This window comes from Rana temporaria, chromosome 4 (assembly GCF_905171775.1).
Source record: "Rana temporaria chromosome 4, aRanTem1.1, whole genome shotgun sequence".
Classification (NCBI taxonomy): Eukaryota; Metazoa; Chordata; class Amphibia; order Anura; family Ranidae; genus Rana; species Rana temporaria.
In genome coordinates this window covers 187,534,778-187,555,790 of record NC_053492.1, presented here as the reverse complement: position 1 = coordinate 187,555,790, position 21,013 = coordinate 187,534,778, and the positions used below count along the sequence as shown (strand labels likewise).

The 21,013-nt window shown below is 43.2% G+C and overlaps 1 protein-coding gene across 1 annotated transcript in view; it reads right to left on the bottom strand.

Moving 5' to 3' along the window:
* Positions 1–17,809: 17,809 nt before the first annotated feature.
* The window catches only part of LOC120936829 (probable cation-transporting ATPase 13A4), a 129,037-nt gene continuing 125,833 nt past the window's right edge, over positions 17,810–21,013 (bottom strand). The window contains exon 30 of the mRNA XM_040349528.1: positions 17,810–18,171. Within this exon, the coding sequence (XP_040205462.1) occupies positions 17,938–18,171 (234 nt within the window). The 3' untranslated portion in view covers positions 17,810–17,937. The remainder of the gene's footprint in view (positions 18,172–21,013) is intronic.

The following is a 21,013-nucleotide window of genomic DNA, read 5'->3' as shown; positions in this document are numbered from 1 at the left end:
GTCTAAAAAATAATGATTAAAAATATACATTAAAAATACACAAGGTGCACAATCTTTAGTAATAAACATTACAGTAAAATAAAGCAATGTTTAAAATTATATATACTATATGGACTAGATGCATGTAAATCTGAACCCATAAGAGACTAAAATAGCGTACTCCGCTAAGCATAAGTAACATGTTTTATATGCTTATCGGAGTACGCTATTTTAGTCTCTTATGGGTTCAGATTTACATGCTCTGCTCTTAGTGCCAGAATATGTAGATGCATGCATCTAGTCCATATAGTATATATAATTTTAAACATTGCTTTATTTTACTGTAATGTTTATTACTAAAGATTGTGCACCTTGTGTATTTTTAATGTATATTTTTAATCATTATTTTTTAGACATGTATTTTATCACATAGCCATGATGGCAGTAGTGCCACGGATATGTGTTTATGCCGACATAGTGTTGGTACTAGTAATTTGGCAAGGAGCGGGTTAAATGCATCCGACATCATGCAATGTTAAGATGCTGTTTGCTTGGATAAGACCAGGTTATTTATCCCACTGCCTTGTCTTTGCTGAGAGGATGCCTCTCCCTATCGGGTTAGAGTGAGTTTGGGCACTCCCACTTGCCCTATTTAAAATCAGAGTCAGTGCCATGTAGCCACGCCCTCTGAAGACGTGAGCCAATCACGAAACGCGTCAGGGCGTGGCTACACGACGTGCTTCTTCCACTACACACAGCGTTCACACTGAACTGGGAGCCTGTCAGCTGGAGCTGAGCTGATTGTGCACCTAGAGCGGACGAGAGCTGCAGTTCACTACGTTTGATGTGCTGTATTTTATCTTCAACATTTGTAAGCATATATATATTTTTATGGGGCATGGTTCTCAATAAAAAACAGTATTACACTATATGTCTTTTCACTTGCCTTACATGAAACACTCCCTCATTTATGACCTATACCAAACCTACTGAGATACGGTGACAACAGGAGGAAGGAGATATTTTTGGAAGATTGAGGAGACTTTTAAGGCAATCCATTGAAAGGAATCCCAGTATGAGCAAGGAGTTCTTAATGCTGAACACACCATAGGCATCTGGTGAGTAGAACTCCTAAGGGAGACCCGGTATGAAGATTATTTTACAATTGGAAGTTTCAAGGATTTTATGAAATACATCGGTTTAAGAGACTTTTTACAGTTTTTTCTGTGAATGGACTTTATGCATTTTATTCCTTTTGGTTTACATGATTTTATATTTTAAACCTATTTCATTTTGTGGTCATACACATTGCATTCATCCTCACTCAGTGAGACTAATTTAGCAGAAGGTTAATTACAGATTTAATTAGTCACCTTAGCGCTGTTAGTGCTTCTATTCAGAGATACATTGCTTTTCAAATTTTTATTATTATTATTACTATTGGTACTATTGTGTTGTTGCCTAAAAAGTCTCAACTTTTTGGGGGGTTCTTTCCTATTTGTCTGTAACCCAGGGATGTTGGCAACACAAATTGGTCTTTCTTTGATGTTCTGTTCTATGTCTTACACTCCCTGAGAGTGAAACGTTTTCTTCCTACACTGGGATCGCCATTGAAGTATTTGCATACCGCTATCATATCTCCTCTCAAGTGTCTCTTCTTTATGTGCATTAGGAAGCACTATTGCAGGCCTTAGTGACTATATGAGTAGTAGTATTAAACTAGAACTAGTGTTGAGTGCCTGATTTATCCTTTTCATTTTTACCATATGTTGGAACAAAGCCAGCCTCTCTTGCTTGCTCCAAAGATGGACTATGGACTATGGGATGTGTAGTGTGAATAGAGATGGCAATGGCAACAAATACACACTACTCTTTCCAAACAGGTAGAGGCAGAACAAGGTGGCAGAAAAACACAGTTAGAAACAATTGTAGCACCCATGCCAAATCTAGGGGCGCTATTTCAAATTTAGGGGAAGTCTGGGCCAATACTTGGGTTCAGACCTATTTGATCAACACAAATTTGCCTCTGTTCTGGCTGTGGTACTGCTTGGTAGTTTCCCTTGTTGCCTACAGGTGGTGTAGCCATCTCGGCCTTATGTTGGAACACAGGTGTACCATGGTGTATTGGGTGTCCTTTCTCTGCAGCGGTACAGTGGGAGTGGTGACCCCGCTTTGCATGCTGGGGAGTGGTATTAAGGGGCAGATGCCATTTTACGGGGTCCTTCGCCTCGTGGCCCTCCTGGCACAAGGTGTGCGTGTGTGTGAGCCCAACTTCGGGGCCACGTTGGCCCAGAGTTGCTTCGCTGTTTAGTAGGCCCAGCTATGCTGGCTGGGGCCTGCAATCCTAAGAGGGGATCCCAAGCTGTCTGTCCATAAGGAGGAGGCTGTCTTAAAGGAAACCGGGGAGGACCAGCCTTAGAGGAGACTGGCAAAGTTCTATTATCTCGGGTGAGGCCTGGTGACCCAATTAAGGAGGGATTCTGCAGTCTGCCGGTTCTGGCTTAAAGGCTCTTCTACTGCATTGCTGGAGGTTCAGGACTTTAAAATCCTGTGGCAGAGGATTCCTGGACGCATCCAAGTACATTCAAAGGACTGTGGCAGAGACCAAGTTTATTCCAAGAGGTCTGTGGCAGAGACCGTTTGGACATTAGTTTGTGCATAATCCCGGCTGCTAGGCCACGTGAGAGGGGACTATCCGGGTGAGCAATTCCCACTCAATAGCTGAGAGTGAAGACTGATTGAATATTTTTGAACATTCTGTACCGAGTGCCTGATCCTTCCCCTGCAATTCTCCTCCCTTCTACTTTCTCTACTTCAAGTTACCCTGCAGTAAAAATAAAACCCAACTGTTGAAGGTTTTACATCTGTCTGGACATTGCATTTCTTATGGACTTCCCACTCTGACAACGAAGCTGTAAAGGTAACGTGCAAACCCAAAATCTAACCAGCAGCTCCTTCGGGGGTAGTGCTACATAATGAAAAATAGATTACAGAGCCATTAAGTAGTAGATATGTATGGATTATTTTTGAAGAATAAGGATAATGTTTAGTGACACTTTAAATGAGGGCAGGGTTTGAAAAGATAATCCAAAGTAGAATGCTTTTCTCAGGATTGGTGTAATTAATTTCCAGGTTCCAAGAAACTACACTGTTTAGTATTCATATATACATGCATAAACAGTAATATTAAAACTCAAAGAATTTCAAGAGTCCACAATAAGGCCCCATACACACGATAGAATCCATCCGCTGAAAAATCCCAGCGAATGGGTTTCAGCGGATAGATTCTATGGTGTGTACAATCCAGCGGATCTGTTTCCGCGGATTTTTCTCCCATGCGATGGATTTCCAGCAGATAAATATTTGAAGACATGTCTTCAAATCTATCCGCTGGAATCCATCCCAACGGATTGATCCGCTGGTCTGTACAGACTCACCGGATCAATCCGTCCAAAGGGATCCCCCGCATGCGCCGTAATGATTCGACGCATGCGTGGAATTCCTTAAATGACTGCGTTGCGTACGTCGCCGCGTCATCATCGCGGCGACGGCGCGACACGTCATCGCCAGAGGATTTCGGCGCGGATTTCGATTCGATGGTGAGTACACTCCATTGCATCAAAATCCGCGCAAATCCTCGAGAGGATTTATCCGTGGAAACGGTCCGCTGGACCGTATCCGCGGATAAATCCTCCCGTGTGTACGGGGCCTTACACTGTAGCAGCGCTACAATCAAACCCTCGTTTGAGAGACTCTATATAGACTTCACATAGAAAACAGTTGGTGAAGCAGGGGAGGATGGCTGTGATTGGTCAAAAAAGTCTTTACACAAGTGCTCCTTTCACCAAGGTATGTTCACCATGTGGGGGGATTTTATTCCCCTTTTGGGGATGCACTCACCAAACGTAAGATCAAAATGAGCATTCAATCACCATCCACATCCAGTGTTTGTACTCTCCACCATTGGCTTTACTTGAATAGGGTTCCGCAGTCACATGTGAGGAAAATAAATATCCACATAGAGCAGTACCATTTAAAAAGTTTAATGAAACCCCATAGTACCTCCTTACATATACAGTAAGCGTACCAGAAAGTATAAAATCTCAGGCAATAAATATGAGTGTGATTGATCAAACTGACTTGACCCTGAAGAACGCTGTTTACCAGTTCCTCCAGCGTCTTCCTGGTTCCAGGTCCATGGAGCCGCACGCGTCACTTCCGGTTTGTCTGGGGTTGACTCCCCATCGCATCAACCGGCTTTTTGTATGCATCGCTCCTGCCACTTCTGTGACACCAGCCGCACTCGTGTGCGTACGGCGTCATCGCGCCCGCATGGTCGAGGAACTCAACACTGCCAGACTGTGGGCGGAAATGAAAAGACTAGTAGACCTGTCATGCGAGCCTTATCCCCCTTCCACTGTGCAATTGCATTACAGTGAACAGAGCGATCAGCCAGTCATAGGCATCCTGTCATTATAGCACGCATGTCTGCAATTATATTGCCACTCATCCCTCCTGGCGATATAATTGCAGACATGCGTGCTATAATGACAGAATGCCTATGACTGTCCTTATGACTGTGTTTCTTTACTTAAGTACATTCTTATGCAGAACACATCTGTATGGGAGTCAAGGTGATTTTACCACACATGTATATGATAATTTTATATATATGTAGCTGCTAGATTGTTTTGGGTGGCATGTTACCTCTATTTCCTTGCCATCTAGGGTATCAGATGAGAGCTAAGAAAAAGTTCAATGTCCACACTTTAGACTTCCTTTTCTTTGATTTATTTGCTGAACTAGGTAAAAAAATAAAATAAGTAGTTGAAGAGGTGGAAGGGTAACAGGTAATAGGTTCAGGTGCACAACTTCTGTCTGGAAACACTCCTGCTTCCAGCAACACAGCTTTTATCGCCACTCTAGCCAGAGCGGGTATTGCGGACTCGGATAGGCCTCTCTCATTAGTCTAGCAGCCGAGATGGCGCACGGAAATTGGTAAAGTCTCTGCCACAGATCTTCCCACAGATGGAGGTATGTTCGGTCCGAAATCCTCTCAACACAGGATTTAGCACCCGGATCTCTCCCGATTAAGTTCTTGTGAACTTAGGACTGACAGGCGACAATCATTCAGCCTTTCAGAAATGGTGCGTCCTTCAATGAAGTTCAAGGCCTCTCCTGAGATACCAGCCTCGTGCTCTGTGCTCTCCAAGATGAGGTTCTTCATCGAGTGGCTTCCTCCCTCAGGACGGACATCACAGGACCACATTGCAAACGTAGACCCAGTCTGACTACCGGCCTACTTAGTAGATCACAACCCCAGACCAGAGTGGTCCCAGAGCCAGGGACACTTAAACACGCACCCCCGGCCAAAAGGGCCACAAATGGGGGTGGTGGGACGACAGACCCAGGATCGACGTCCCCGGGCCAATGGCGTCTGTCCCTTAAGTACTCCTCCCAGCATGCACAGCGGAACAACCAACCCCCACTGATTGGCTGCTGAAGGGAAACACCCAAAACACCTTTACCTGACTGCTGCCACTCTTGGCCTGGGGTGGTAACGGCACCCCAGACAACAATAGTGTCAGGGAACCAACCGTGGAAGAACTGTCAGACCTGCCTTACACGGACCAACAAGCGCAGTGCGCATGCGCGCGCAAACGCGTGCAACGCGCATGCGCGCGCAAACGGGCAACAACGCTGCAAGTCTTGTATTCTTTACTGCGCAAGCGTGTGCGCCAGTACGCACGCAATGCGGGCGGGACTCCTGGCGTCAGTGCCCTATTTAAAGATGTGCTGCAGCAGTTACCAACTGCTGCATGATCTTCAGCCTTTGTGTGTTCCTGAGCTCTTGTTCCTGTGTTCCTGTGTACCCGTTGATGACCCGGCTTGCCTGACCAGACTTCTCTGTGTATGACCCCCGGCTTGTCTCCCGGTTACCCTTTATCCTGTTCCTGCCTGATTGTTCCAGTGTATGACCTCGTTTTGCCTTCTGACCTGCTCCAGTTACTTCCTGCTTCCTGTGCATGACTACCGGCTTGGCTCCTGACTCCGCCCCTGGGTTTCCCTGCAAGTCTACCTCATCTGGTACTTCCGTGGTACCCCTGCCAGACTACGTATCCTGGTGGACAGCTGATCTTCTACATCTCTTCAGCAAGGCGCAGCTGGCAACCCCTGCATCTCCGGGCATAGCACCCCCTGTGTCACCTCCAGGGGGCGTTCTGCACTCAGTCGCAAGGGAAGCCCTCTCAGCACTTCGGCCTCTGGTAAGGTACGTGACAAATAGTGGTCACTCACAGTATAGCCATGGCTTGAACAGAGGCCCAAATTTGGAAAAAAATCATACGGCCTGAGTAAACTAACTCTCAGACTACCCTCTAAATTTAAAGCAGCACCGGCTAAAAAGTAGCAGGCCGCTATATATATATATATATATATATATATATATATATTGTGTATATTGTCTCCTCTTTTTCATAGTTTAAACATTGTGATATGACATGAGTAGCTCCATACTGGTTTGCCGCTATGGTGGCCGATCGCTCTGTTCACTGTAATGCAATTGCAGTGTGGGAGGGGGATATCAGACTAAATTCCGACCTTCCAAAACGCGGTGACGTAAAACACTACGACGGGCCGAGAAAAATTAAGTTCAATGCTTCCGAGCATGCGTCGTCTTGATTCTGAGCATGCGTGGATTTTTCTCCACGTAGACGATCGGAATATCCTATCAATTTTTTTGCACCAATGGAAAAAAGTTCAATGGGACCCACACACGATTGTTTTTTCCAAAACGATCGTGTGTACAGGGCATTAGGCACAAAGGGGTTACGAAAAAAAAATTCTTCTTTAAAACGCCTTTAAGACAATTGGGTTTTACTGCCACTACAGGGAGATTTGGACACTGGCAAGCGTCCCTCAAAAAACAACTTCTGACTGACTTGTTGTCCAAGATTTGGAATCTACAGTCTGAGGCAGTACCATTTGCTTAGTTCAACTCCAAACCTCTACACAACACAACATTTTTTCTTCATAGGACAAATCAGTTCAGTCTTTAGACTGATTTGCTTGACACCCAAAACCAGATTTCAAATGGCCAGGTGGTTCTTTCATCTCTATATCTGACTCAAGATCAAAGGAAGGAAATGTCACTGTTATCTTCCCTTCCCTTCTCCCTTCCCACTGTCAGGGTGTGATTCATGCTGTATAAGTTTGCCTCTCAGCCATTGTTTTTATTAGGAAGACTGTCATTCTTTTTTGACATTCTTGAAGGTCCCCAGAAAGGAGAACCAGCTTCTTTTTCCACCATTTCTCAGTGGCTCAGACAGCTTACAGCCCAAACTTACTGTATAGACTTAAATACGACATTTCACTTTTTCCTGTCAAGACACACTCTACTAGATTAGTTACTGTCTCTTGGACTATTAGGCATCGGGCAGCAGTTTCCCAAATTGCAATGCTTCCAACTGGTCTTCTGTTCATGTATTTTGCTAGTTTTCTTTTTTTTTTTTTCACTTCAGACTCTACCTCATAGAGTGCGTGTTTTATGCTCATGTTCTGCGTACCAGCCCATTGCATCTCTATTTTGGTTTAGCATCATTAGTGTCGCTTTTCTTTATACCCCTTTATTTATTTATTTATTTATTTTTTTTTTTTTTTTTTTTTATATATTTATTTTATTTTTTTTATTTCCTTTTCCTTTTTGTTCTGATTTTTTTTTTTTTCTTTATATTCATATGCTATTGTAACATGCACATATACAAATAAACCAATATGAACCCATATGTTACTCCATTTGCAAAAGAGCAAAGAAAAAAAAAAAATACCAAAAATTAACCATTTCAAATTTTTACCCCCCCTTCCCCTGCCCCTCCCCCCCCCCTGTCTCACCTTAGACATTCTCTTCAGACCTATAGGTCTTTCTAATTTTCTTCTAAGGGAGCGTTTAAATTTCTTCCCGTAGCTTTTCTGCGTAACTCCATGTTTTCTTGAAAATCCTCCAGTTTTCCCATTTTGTGCTTAATAAGATATTATTACCCTCTAACCCCTCTTTCAGTTCTTCCATTTTGTATGTTTCTTCGACCGCGTCGATCCATTCCCACATTAAAGGGGGGTCTGGATCTTGCCACCTTCTAGGGATTAATCTCTTAGCGGCGTTCAGGAGGTGCGGTATCAGTGAGTCCCTGTACCTTTTAATGCCTTCTTCTCCCCCATGAAATAAAACAACCCATGGGTCCATCTTTATCTTTTTTTTTGTGATCTCTTCCACGCAACCCAATATATTTTCCCAATACTCTTTTATCTTGGGGCATCCCCACCAAAGGTGTGCCATATTTCCTGGTGATCTACAGCCCCTCCAGCAGTCTCCTGTCTGCCCCTCTTTAAATTGTTTTAATTTATCTGGTGTCATATACCAACCGGCAATGCATTTATAACACATTTCCGCCGTGCGGCTGTCAACCGCGGAGGAGTGAGTCAGAGCCAACAATCTCTCTATTGTGGTCCTATCCCGCTGTGTGCCGAATTCCCTTTCCCATTTTTCAATGAATGGAGGTATGTCCGGCTCCCCCATCTTCAGTAGGATCCTATATAGCTTTGAAACAATACCTTTGGATCTTTCTGTGGTACAGATTTTCTCCAGATCTGACAACTGGTCTCCCGACCTCAAAGGGTGTGGAAGACCTTGTATAAAATGGTTTAGCTGCTGATACCTCCACTCATTGATTTCCATTATATTTTTATTAAGTTTTAACTCCTGCAGTGTTCTAATGTGACCCTCACTCATTATATCTCTTAATTGTGCAGTGTCTTTTTTAATCCAATGCCCCCCTACTTGTGTCTTTCCCGGTGCAAAAAAATCGTTGTTTTTCAGTGCTATGAGAGGTGAGTTGTATTCTTTCTCAATTTTTTTATATACTATATCCCATGTTTTCAGTGCCTTTTTTGTTATCTCGTGTAGATTTATATCCAGTGTCCTAAATTTGGGGGGATTCCAAATTATCTTATCTAACCTTGCCTGTGATATTTCATTTTCTAAACTTACCCACCTTTTTTCTTTATTGACTCTGGCCCACTCCACCACCCTTGTTAATATCACCGCATCGTAGTATCTCTTAACATCCGGAACGGCGAGTCCACCCTTTTTTTTTGGTTGCCTTAATGTTTGAGAAGATATCCTATGTTTCTTATTCTTCCATATAAAATTAATAATTAATTTATTAAGGGCTGAGAGTAGCGTTCTCGGGAGGGCTATGGGGATCATCTGGAATTTATATAGGACCTTTGGCATGATGATCATTTTGCAATAATTGATTCGTCCTATCCATGATATTGCTCTGTTTTCCACCCTTTTTGTCTCTTTCTTAATTTCGTTTAACAATGGGATGAAATTTATCGCGTAGGTTTTTTTGATTGATTTTGCTAACAAGATCCCAAGATATTTAAGTTCACTGACCCAGGCGAAACGATGGTTCATTTTCAGGGATTTTTCTTCTGTCTTACTAACATTTATAGTCATGATCTCCGTTTTGGTGATATTTAATTTGAAATTTGAAAATTCTCCATATTCATGGCAAAGGCTTAATAGGTTTGGAATTGATGTTTTGGGTTCAGTTAAATAGAAGAGGACGTCGTCTGCGAAACCTGCGAGTTTATGTTCCTCCTCTCCTATTTTGATCCCTTTTATTTTTTGGCTGTTGCGAATCTTGGCTAGCAGGGGTTCCATTGACAACACAAACAGCAGTGGTGACAATGGACACCCCTGCCGCGTTCCATTTTTCATTTGAAATGTTTGCGAGAAGCTACCATTTATTTTTATTTTTGCCGAAGGGAACTGATAAAGGGCGGCCACCCAGTTCATCATCCCCTTGCCAAACCCCATTTCCTTTAAAGTAGAAAGCATGAGTCCCCAGTCTACCCTGTCGAACGCTTTCTCTGCGTCTATCGACAGGAGTAGACCTGGGGACCCCGCTGACCTCATTTTCCGGATTATCAAAAGTGTTCTTACCCCGTTATCTCTCCCCTCTCGCCCCTGAATGAAACCCGTCTGATCTGGATACACTAATTTATTCATTTCCTGCTTCACTCTCCCGGCCAATATCCTTGCGAACAATTTTATATCCGTGTTTAGCAAGGATATTGGCCGGTAGCCCGAGCAGCCTTCCAAGTCTTTGCCTTCTTTCGGGATAACAGCTATAATTGCTTCCGAGGCCTCCTTACTTAATTTGTACCCCTTCCCAAGGCCGTTAAAATACTTACATAGCCTTGGTAGTAGTATCTCTTTACATTTTTTGTAATACATTACTGTAAAGCCATCTGGGCCTGGGCTTTTACCTGAGACTGAGTTTGTTAATGCTAACTTGATTTCATTTTCCGTGATTGGCCTATCCATCCCCTCGGCATCAATTTGACTAATTTTTGGGAGTCTTGCTTCTTTTAAAAAGGTTGTAATCTTATTTTCTTTCTCTCCTATCTGCCAAGTCTTTTGTTCTACTGAGTATAATTTTTCATAGTATAATCTAAATGTTTCGGCAATTTCTTTTGTTGTATGGAAAACCTCTCCTTTTTCATTTTTAATTTTGTCAATATAATTCCTTGATTTCTTTTTTTTCACCAGCCGAGCCAAATGTTTGCTTGTTTTATTTCCCCACTTGTATCTTTCCCCTGCTATTGAGTTGAATTATTTTCTTGTTTCCTGATCCATGAGATCTTTAAGTATATTTCGTTTGTTGACAAGGGTTAGGTATACATCTCGTTGCTTACCTTCTTTTTTGTGTTTTTGTTCTAGGCTGAAAATCTCGTCTATTAATTTTACTTTTTTACTAGTCGCTTCTTTTTTTCTCCTTGCTCCTTCCGAGATCAGAACCCCTCTTATCACTGCCTTGTGGGCATCCCATAGGGTTGCCGCCGAAATTTCCTCAGTCTCATTGATCTTAAAGTATTCTTCTAGTTCTTTTTTAACCCTTGTTAAGCTTTTTTCCTCAATCAGTAGTTCCTCATTTAATCTCCAGCTTTGGAGATTAATGGGCGCGTGGTCGGAGATCGTCATGGGCTCTATTCTCGTCTCGACCACCCCCTCCAGCATTCTATGATCAACAAAGATGTGATCGATCCGAGAATAACTACCATGCACCTGGGAATAAAATGTATAGTCTCGCTGACTAGGATTAAAAATCCTCCATGTATCTACTAGCTGACTTCTATGTAGGCTAGCTTTGGCCTTTCTTAATTGTGTGTCCTGAGTTTCTAATGTACGGTGGGACTTATCCACTTTCGGATCCATGCTGAAGTTTAGGTCTCCTCCTAGTATTATCTTTCCCCTGCTGAAGTCTTTTAATTTCCCTAAAATTCCCAATATGTATTTCATCGGGGAGATGTTAGGTGCATATACGTTTACCAGGGTATACTCTTCTTCCTCCAATTTTCCTCTCAGAAAGAGGAATCTCCCTTCTGGGTCAGTTAGTCTATCTGTAGGCACAAACCTAGTCCCCTTGGCTACCCCTATTGCGACCCCTCTAGCTCTCTTGGAGATGGTGTCTCCATAATACCAAGTGTGAAAGTCTGGCGAGTACATCCTTACGTTTGACCCTATTGTCAGATGGGTCTCTTGTAGGAATACAATATCTGCCCTATAATGTTTCAGTTCCTTTAGCACCTTATGTCTCTTGTATGGGCTGTTTAGACCCTTGACGTTGTATGAGAGGCATTTAATTACTGGCATCTTCGTTTTTTTTGTTTTTTGTTTTCCCTAGGTCTGGGTCTGCAATTTTCCTTTCTAAGGTTTACGCTCTCTTCTAATTGTCCAGGTGAGACAGGGCTTCTTCCCCCCCCCCTCTGTCCCTCCCCCCTCTTCCCCCCTCCCCCCTCCCCTCCTCCCGCCCTCCCGTTTGGTCTATTAAAGACCTCTGAACCAACTACCATGTCTTGGTCCAGATCGCTCAGGGTGAGGTTTTAGGATTTTCCTCCCCCCCCACTATCGTTTGGATAGGGGAGGTGGGGGACAAACTTCAGTTCATCTCCCCCATAACCGCCCCGGGCCCTCTCGGGTCCCGGTAGCAAGCAGGGGGAAAAATAAAAAAAGGGGGACAACACACCTAGGGGGCCATCAAAAGGGAGGTCCTAACGAGGCACAAAGTACCAAATCACAGGGCTGGGTAGGGAGAGATGGAGAGGACAGGGGGGGCCTCGGGATAGGGCCCCCCCCTCCCCCCCACCCCACCCCAAAAAAGTGGACACCCGAGTGCCCAGTTCCCCCCAGTACTCATTTAAGTCCTCGGGGGTTCCTAACACTCAAATCTCCTCTCTCAAATCCCAGCTAAACAAACAGGGAATCCCCAGGTGTATTAGATCCCCTTGAAAAAAGGGACTAGTTACGATCGTCTTCCTCTATGTCCACCGAGTGTCCCCTCAGCTCTCAGAACAAAGGGAGAGAAGGGCTCCATCGAAGGGGACCCAAAGGAGGCAGACTTTAGCCTAAGTCGGAGCCGGATGGGTAGGAGAAGGAGAGGGATGGGGGGGTCTCAAGAAAGAGGCCTCCCCCTCCTCCCCATAACTCCCCCCCCTAACCCCAGCCCGGCAAGTCAGGGATCCGAATATCCAATTTCCTGCAGAATTCACTTAAGTCCTCGGGGAATCTCAGGGTCGCAGATCTTCCCTCTCTTGTCCCAATTAGACAGGCGGGAAATCCCCAGTTATACTTGATATTTAGATCGATCATCTGTTTTAGGAGTGGTTTTAACAACCATCTCCTCGCCAAGGTTTCTGGGGCCACATCAGTGAATATCCGGAGATCGGCCCCCTCAAAAACTATCGGGGGTTGCCCCCTCAGCTTCTTCCATATTTCTTCCTTCTCTTCATAGAATCTGAATCTTATTATAACATCTCTTGTTCGCTCGGGGGGCCCTCTTTTCGGGTTTCCTACTCGATGTACCCTTTCGATCATGATTGGGTTGTCAACTGTTCTTTCCAATACAGGATTAAATATCGTTTGCATAATTGTCCTGAGATCCTCTCCCCTCTTCTCTGGTATTGATTTAATCCTCAGGTTTTGTCTCCGGTTTCTATTTTCCTGATCTACTAATTTGTAGAGAATATGCCTCTGTTGTAATTGGATCTGATCGATCTGAATTTTTAGTGAGTTAGATTCTTGTTCTTGTTTCTCAATTTGTTCCTCTGCTGATTCTATTCTGGAGAGCATTTGACTAAAATCTGTCCGTAAGTTCTGTATCTCCCCCTTTATCGCATTTTCCAATTTTAGCAGCATCTCTGCCATTTCTCCCTTTGAGGGGGACTGTGTATTTACGCTTTGTTCTTCAATCCTGCTACCTTCCAGTCCATTTCCCATGGGCCCTTCCTCTCTTAGCTCTATGGATGTTTCTCTAGAAATATCACTCTGGGGTATCTTATTATCAGTCTTTTTAATTTTATTCGCTTGTTGTTGTTGCTTCATTGCTCCCTGGGCCCCATGGGCACGCGGGCTTTCCCCTCTGGTCACAAATGGTCTTATTGAGCTTGTTGCTGTTGTATTGCTTGGGGTAATTGGGGGCCCCCCTTTTGTTGATCTACTCGTCATTCTACTCATATTATTCTCTCTCCTTCTAATTCTCTTCCCCAGCTTGACCTCCTTTTTCCAATTATTGGGAGAATTAGAAATTGGAGAGAGGCTCCGTTGGAAAGGGGAAACTCATGTAAAATGCAGTGATGGGTGGAACGGGAGATTTTTTCTGATACTGAACTTCTCCGGTTTTATTCCCCCATATGTCGCTTCATCTTATCATGCGAACTTGCACCGTTTTGAATATCACCCTCTTATGATCCTTGATCACGTATTGGAGAGAGGGGGGTTATTACTAACAGGTGATAGGGGAGCGTGCCACTGTGTTATTCCTGTGTGCTTTAGTTTTCAGTTTTCCCTTTCGTTCCCCCTTTCACTCCTGTACCCCCGGCTCTACAGTACTTGCTGAGCCAGGAAGCTAGAGTAACCCAAAAAAAAAGAGAGTAAAGAGACTAAGGGAGCACTTACACCAAGAAATCGCAACTTCACGTGGGAGCTTGCCTGTTGTTTATTAGTCACTTCCCAACCCCTCTTCTCTTCTCTTTTCTGCTCAACCTTCTCCTGTGCCAGAGTTATGTCACCGTTAGGTCTTAAATAATCTCTTGGTTATTCCCCCAGTGTATGTATAGCTAAACTTCCTTCAGTGAGATTTCAAACCGATAGCAGGGGGGTCACAAGCGTTTGCAAAGACCTGAGTTCATGATTCAGCGAGCCCCGCGGGCTGATTTGAAAACCATGCCATTAACTTTTGTACCAATATAAAATGTATTACATAGATTAGTTCAGTATGTAGAGTACAGAGATCAGGAAGCCCAGATACCAATATGAGTGGGCTGTTTGAGATACCTTGGGTGTTTGCGCCTTGTGCTTCTTTTGCATCTAATGATTTAATGGTTTCAGTAATAATTTACGGTTTATTTTCTTCAAACACCCCCCTTCTGGCACTCTGCCCCAATTTCAGGTCAGATTCAGATTCAGATCTTTTCTCACACATTTCTTTTACAGTACATTTTGTTGATCCTATAAGCTTATCGCACGGTACAGTCCCTTACAGTTTTTCAATAATAGTAAATTCTCATACCTTTAGGGATCCAGCAAATAAAAAGTGAATAATGCAAAACAGACCTGTTCTTTTTGCAGGATAACGGTGCAGGTTTCCCCTGCCTTACCTCCGTGCTTCCTGACTTTTGCTTAGGGGGTTCCTTACCGCTGACCTTACTGTTTACTGTTTGCAGTAGTGGATGAAGCAGTAAGTTCTTGTGTGTGGACTCAGCATGCTCCGTCCTCCCGCCGTAAGATTCGCCCCCTCCTTGTATTTCGTCTGTCCCCGCTTCACGCCGGCAGTTCTCATGGGTCCCCACCTCGGCACAGCACAGTCCGCCGTGTGAAGTACCAAGTACGGGAGCTTCACCGCTCGCCGCACCGTACGGGTCCTCCGCTGTGCAGCGCGGTGGTCGGCGTGTGACGTATGGTATGGAGCCAGCCGTCAGTCGTCTCCTCCTATCGGCCAGCGCGGTCCGTCCTTCCCCTCAGGCAGTCCCATGATTTTTCATTCCCCCTCACCCATGAGCGCGCCACGTCCTCACGTGCACGCCGTCGCCATCGTATTTTGCTAGTTTTATCAGGTAGATGTTCAGGTCTCTTTTGATGCCAGTATTGGGTGTAAGGTCCTTCAAGTAGTTCTTTGAGCAGCAGGCTGCCCCTAGTTTTATTCTGTTTGTTGTTGGCTTGTTAGCCATTTGTCTACTGTGTTGCCTGCCCTTCTGTTGAACTGCTTTTGGATTGTGCCATTTTTTTAGGTAAACTGAATCCTATTCCCCCTATTGAGTAATAAATAAAACAGTATTTTTACACTTACTGTAAAATCTGTTTCTTAAAGTCCACTAAGGGACACAGATACCACTCCTCGGTGTTTGTGATCAACGCCTATGTACTGGGTTTCTACAAAACTGAAGCTTGCTGGGAGTTGGAGAGATTATAGCTGGCGGGCCAATGTTTTTGTTTGCAGAGTCCAAACTCCTGTTAGCAGTGCGATGCCCTGTTACTGTGAAAATGTAGGATAAAGTGGGACAGGGTTCTCACATAGTTAGAGTGCAGGTTTCCAGAATGTCAGTTCTGAGTGGAGAAAGGTGTTTTTTTATATTTCTCTGTGTTTTGCAATTCCAATATCTGGAGGTCATACATTTTAAAGTGCTTTAGATGAGAACAAGTATCTAACCCACTGTCCTGGTCTTGTTAAAGACCAGCAGGATGTATGCCTAGGTGCACACAGTCCTTATAATGAAGGATAGGGCAAAGCTCAAGGCTATACCCAAGAGTCAGGAGATCTGCGCCCTTCTCCAAAAGTCAAGGAGGCTGCAAAAGCAGCCAGAGCATCTACTGTATGTCTAAACAAAACAGGGGCAGTTGGTGACAGAGTAGCGGGGAGCTGAAAGAGAGTCGGAGTGTCAGGAGAACCCCTATTCAGAGACCAGGAGTGGGCCTGTGCAGCAGGCTGCTATGACAAAAGGATAAAGTTGTGAGGGACTGGTAAGCAGAGCGACGGTGCTGCTGACATAGGGGCCAGGTGGCTTGCTATTTTTCAGTTGACTGTGTTGATGGTGAAAACCCCTGCATGGGCAACTGATTTTGGTAGGACCTTTTCCACTCTGTTTAATAAAAGTGGGCTGCCATGCCCTAAAATACAGTTTGAACTGACATAACTCATTGAAACGTGCATCTACCACATGAGCATGTTCACCCCAACATCACAGCAGCAGTATAACTCAATTGTCTCAGATTATTTGAATCCTGTGTCCCTTAATGAGCTTCAAGAAACACATTGTTCAGGAACTACAAAAAATGGTTATTAAACTGTGATGTGGCTTGGAGATAAATGCTTGCTGCCTACGCATTTTAGATCTGAGTTTGGCGTAATCTTATAATCTGTTGTCAGCTTTCTGATTTGATCACAGCTGTGATTCTTCCTCCTTTTATACTCTGCTGTGACTTACTAGATAACATTAAAGAAAGACCACATGATCCAGCCCACGGACAGTCGTATTTTATTGTATGTTTTTAACATTTGATTTGCGATTGATATTAAGAGTATAAAACATCAGAACTTTGTATTTTCATTCTATCTTCCACCCACATATTGTTTTCTTTAAATTAGTTGTTTAATGTTTTGAACAGATCAATGCCTTAGCCAGATTTAGTTTTGGACAGAATGGAAAAGAAATTGAACTTCTAGGGGCAGATCCACAAAGAAATTACGCCGGCGTATCTATTGATACGCTGCCTAATTTCAAAGTTCCTGCGTCGTATCTTTGTTTTGTATCCACAAAACAAGATACGACGGAATGAGGGATCGATCCGACAGGCGTACGTCTTAGTACGCCGTCGGATCGTAGGTATATATTTACGCTGGCCGCTAGGTGGCGTTTCCGTCGAATTCCGCGTCGAGTATACAAATTAGCTAGATACGTCGATCCACGAACGTACGTCCGGGCGGCACATTTTTTTACGTCGTTTGCGTTTGGCTTTTTCCGGCGTATAGTTAAAGCTGCTATATGGTGGCGTACTCAATGTTAAGTATGGCCGTCGTTCCCGCGTCGAAATTTGAATTTTTTACGTAGATTGCGTAAGTCGTTCGCGAATAGGTATTTGCGTAGAATGACGTCACCATCGTAAGCATTGGCTTGTTCCGGTTTAATTTCGAGCATGCACACTGGGATACCCCCACGGATGGCGCATGCGACATCGATTTAAATTGCGCTCCCTTACGCCGCCAAAGATACACTACGCCGCCGTAACTTACGACGTGCATTCTTTGAGGATTCGAAAAAAAATAAAGTTATGGCGGCGTAATGTATCTTAGATATGCTACGCCCGGCGGAAATATGCGCCGATGTACGTGGATCTGCCCCCTAGTTTTTTTTATGCTCCACCTGTGTCCCCACTGAGGAGATATATTTAAAACAATGCTGCTCACATTCCTCAACACCCAGTTAAAGTCTGGTACATGACTTCCAACGGTACCACAGCATACAATAGTGAACAGTGGCCAGATTCCCCCTCACTTGGGCCAGAAAGTGATGCAAAATCTCTACAGTGGAGACACAGACTTTTACGTCTGTCAAAATAGGAAAGAGGTTAGAACCTCTATGAGGTTATTATTACTGTCAATGTCTTCTTATCAGCTGCTGACAGCTACTTCCCTCATCTCCTATCCTGTTATGAGAAGGACCTTTCAGGAAATTTTCAGCAAAAGAATACAGAGCTCAACGTAACAAAACCTTTTTTTTTTTTAACAAGCTTCTTTCACATAAAAAGTTCAATGAAATATTAGTTCAGCAGACTTTTTCGTTTCCAATAAATAATGTCAGCTAAAATGTGTTTATTCATTTTATATTCCTATTCATTTGTCATTTATATGAGTGTTTCTCATTCACAAGATCATCCTGCTGGAAAACTGGATTATTGTAGGCTTCATGGTGTTCATTGGTCATCATCTCACTCTTGTTATATATCGTTTTCCCAATCTGTGGCCATTCTGTGTCCGCTGCCAATGTTGTCCGGAGTATTTTATACTTACTCCCAGGCTTTAAATGTAAGCACCTCTTCAAGGCTACCCAGAGAGCTCTATTATCCAAAATACACTGAAAAGATTTAATGGAACTGTCAGATATAAAAGCTTTCTTATGCAATGGCATATATTATTTCAGTCAGTAACAAGAACATATGATACACACAGTATATGAACAATCTTTTACATACAGTATCTCACAAAAGTGAGTACACCTCTCACATTTTTTTGACAACACTGAAGAAATGACACTTTGTTTCAATGTAAAATAGTGAGTGTACAGCTTGTATAACAGTGTCAATTTTGCTGTCCCCTCAAAATAACTAAAAACACAGCCATTAATGTCTAAACCGCTGGCAACAAAAGGGAGTAAACCCCTAAGTGAAAATGTCCAAATTGGGCCCAACTAGCCATTTTTTCTCTCCAGTGTCATGTGACTCAATGTTACAAGGTCTCAAGTGATAATAGGGAGCAGATGTGTTATATTTGGTATTATCGCTCTCACGCTCTCATACTGGTCACTGAAAGTTCAACATGGCACCTCATGGCAAACTTTCTGAGGATCTGAATAAAAAATTGTTGCTCTACATAAAGATGGCCTGGGCTAAAAGAAGATTGCCAAGACCCTGAAACTGAGCTGCAGCACAGTGGCCAAGACCATACAGCGGTTTAACAGGACAGGTTCCACTCAGAACAGGCCTTGCCATGGTTGACCAAAAAGTTGAGTGCACGTGCTCAGCGCCATATCCAGAAGTTGTTTTTGGGAAATTGATGTATGAGTGCTGCCAGCATTGCTGCAGAGGTTGAAGGGGTCAGGGGTCAGCCTGTCAGTGATCAGACCATACGCCGTGCACTGCATCAAATTGGTCCGCATGGCTGTCGTTCCAGAAGGAAGCCTCTTCTAAAGAGAACGCCTGCAAACAGTTTGCTGAAGACAAGCAGACTAAGGACATGGATTACTGGAACTATGCCCTGTGGTCTGAAGAGACCAAGATAAACGTATTAGGTTTAGATGGTGTCAAGCGTGTGTGGCGGCAACCAGGAGAGGAGTACAAAGACAAGTGTGTCTTGCCTACAGTCAAGTATGGTGATGGGAGTGTCATGGTCTGGGACTGCATGAGTGCTGCTGACACTGGGGAGCTACAGTTCATTGAGTTAACTATGAATGCCAACATGTACTGTGACATACTAAAGCAGAGCAGGTGATGGACTGGCCAAGCATGTCTCCAGACCTAAACCCTATTGAGCATCTGTGGGACATCCTCAAATGGAAGGTGGAGGAGCACAAGGTCTCTAACATCCATCAGCTCCTTGATGTCATCATGGAGGAGTGGAACCTGTGTGAAGCTTTGGTGGACTCCATGCCCAAGAGGGTTAAGGTAGTGCTGGAAAATAATGGTGACCAGACAAAATAATGTCACTTTGAGCCCAATTTGGACATTTTCACTTAGGAGTGTATTTTTGTTGCCAGCGGTTTAGACATTAATGGCTGTGTGTTCAGTTATTTTGAGGAGACAGCACATTTACACTGTTATACAAGCTGTACGCATGAAAAAAAATATAATAAAATATTTACAAGAATGTGAGCGGCGTACTCACGTTTGTGAAATACTGTACATATATTTAAAAAGCCCTCTCCATACAATACATTTTTTAAACATACAACAGAAATGCAAAGTAGGCACTGTGGTTCCTCTATGTATCTTCTAATGTTTTCTTGGGAGCCCTGGGTCACTTGAAACCCGAAGCACTCCAATATGCAAATGTGGATTTGGAGCAAGAGGTCCAGTTACAAAATAGAAGCGGATAGCCCGCCAAGGCATTATTTGCATTTAAAAGTGCTTTAGGATTAAGTGGTCAAAAGACATTTAGAGGAACAAGTAGGTACTGGTGTATGCCTGTTTACAATCATATCATAAGTCTACAAGTTTTATAGTGTGAAAAGGGTTGCTTTAAACACCTAATGTATTATATTCCTGTAAATGACACCTAATTTATTATATCCCTGTAAATATTTTACTGAAATTGGACATTTTGTCCACTTATAAACAAAAGTTGCAGAATATCTCCAGTCTAAACAGAAACATGTTCATAGTTTTCAAAAGTTGATCTGTTTTTCAATCTAAATACCTATTAGGTTTTTGAAGTTGAGGGGACAACGAGTATGCAAATCAGCCAATCTACTCATTTAGGCAGGCCATTGCATTTTTCTTTCCTTCAACCATGGGTTGAAGGAAAGAGAATTGCTTGATTCTCCCATCAACATAGACATTCTGCCGGTTTCCTCGATGTCAGAATACAATGATTGCTGCTTCAATCTGTAGCCAGCAGCAGTAATCGAATAAAGAAAAAAAATGTCTGGTTGTACTGAAGTTGATCAATAGATACAACCAACCTGCCCATAGATGGATCAAAATTTGACCAGTTCCTGCTGAACCGGCTGAATTTTGATCTATCTATGGCTGGCTTTAGGTAAACTGGAAGGAACTATAGTTTGCTAGGGATGATCATTTATATATTTTCTTGCCTCCAGTTTTTAAATTGAAGTCCTAATCTTCCATGCTTTAATTTTGTAGCTTTGCACATAGATCAAATAGACACTTGTAAGAATATTGCATAATAACCACAAATGTATAAATGCAGTATCTACATGCAATGGGATCTATAGTCTCAGAAGACATGATACTAAATATCACATTGGAAGTTTGGAGTCATGGTCCAAAGTCACTAAAAACAAGTAAGTAGCAAAGTTACTGAAATAGAAGTGGTCATTAAGGAGGTGGTGGTAAGCCGTGAATGCCCTTCCTAAATAATCACAGTATAATACTCTTTGCATTGATACCAACCAATACTGGTTTATTTTTTTAATGCAGTTACCTGTATGTTCTAATGAAACATTTATTGATAAATTGTAA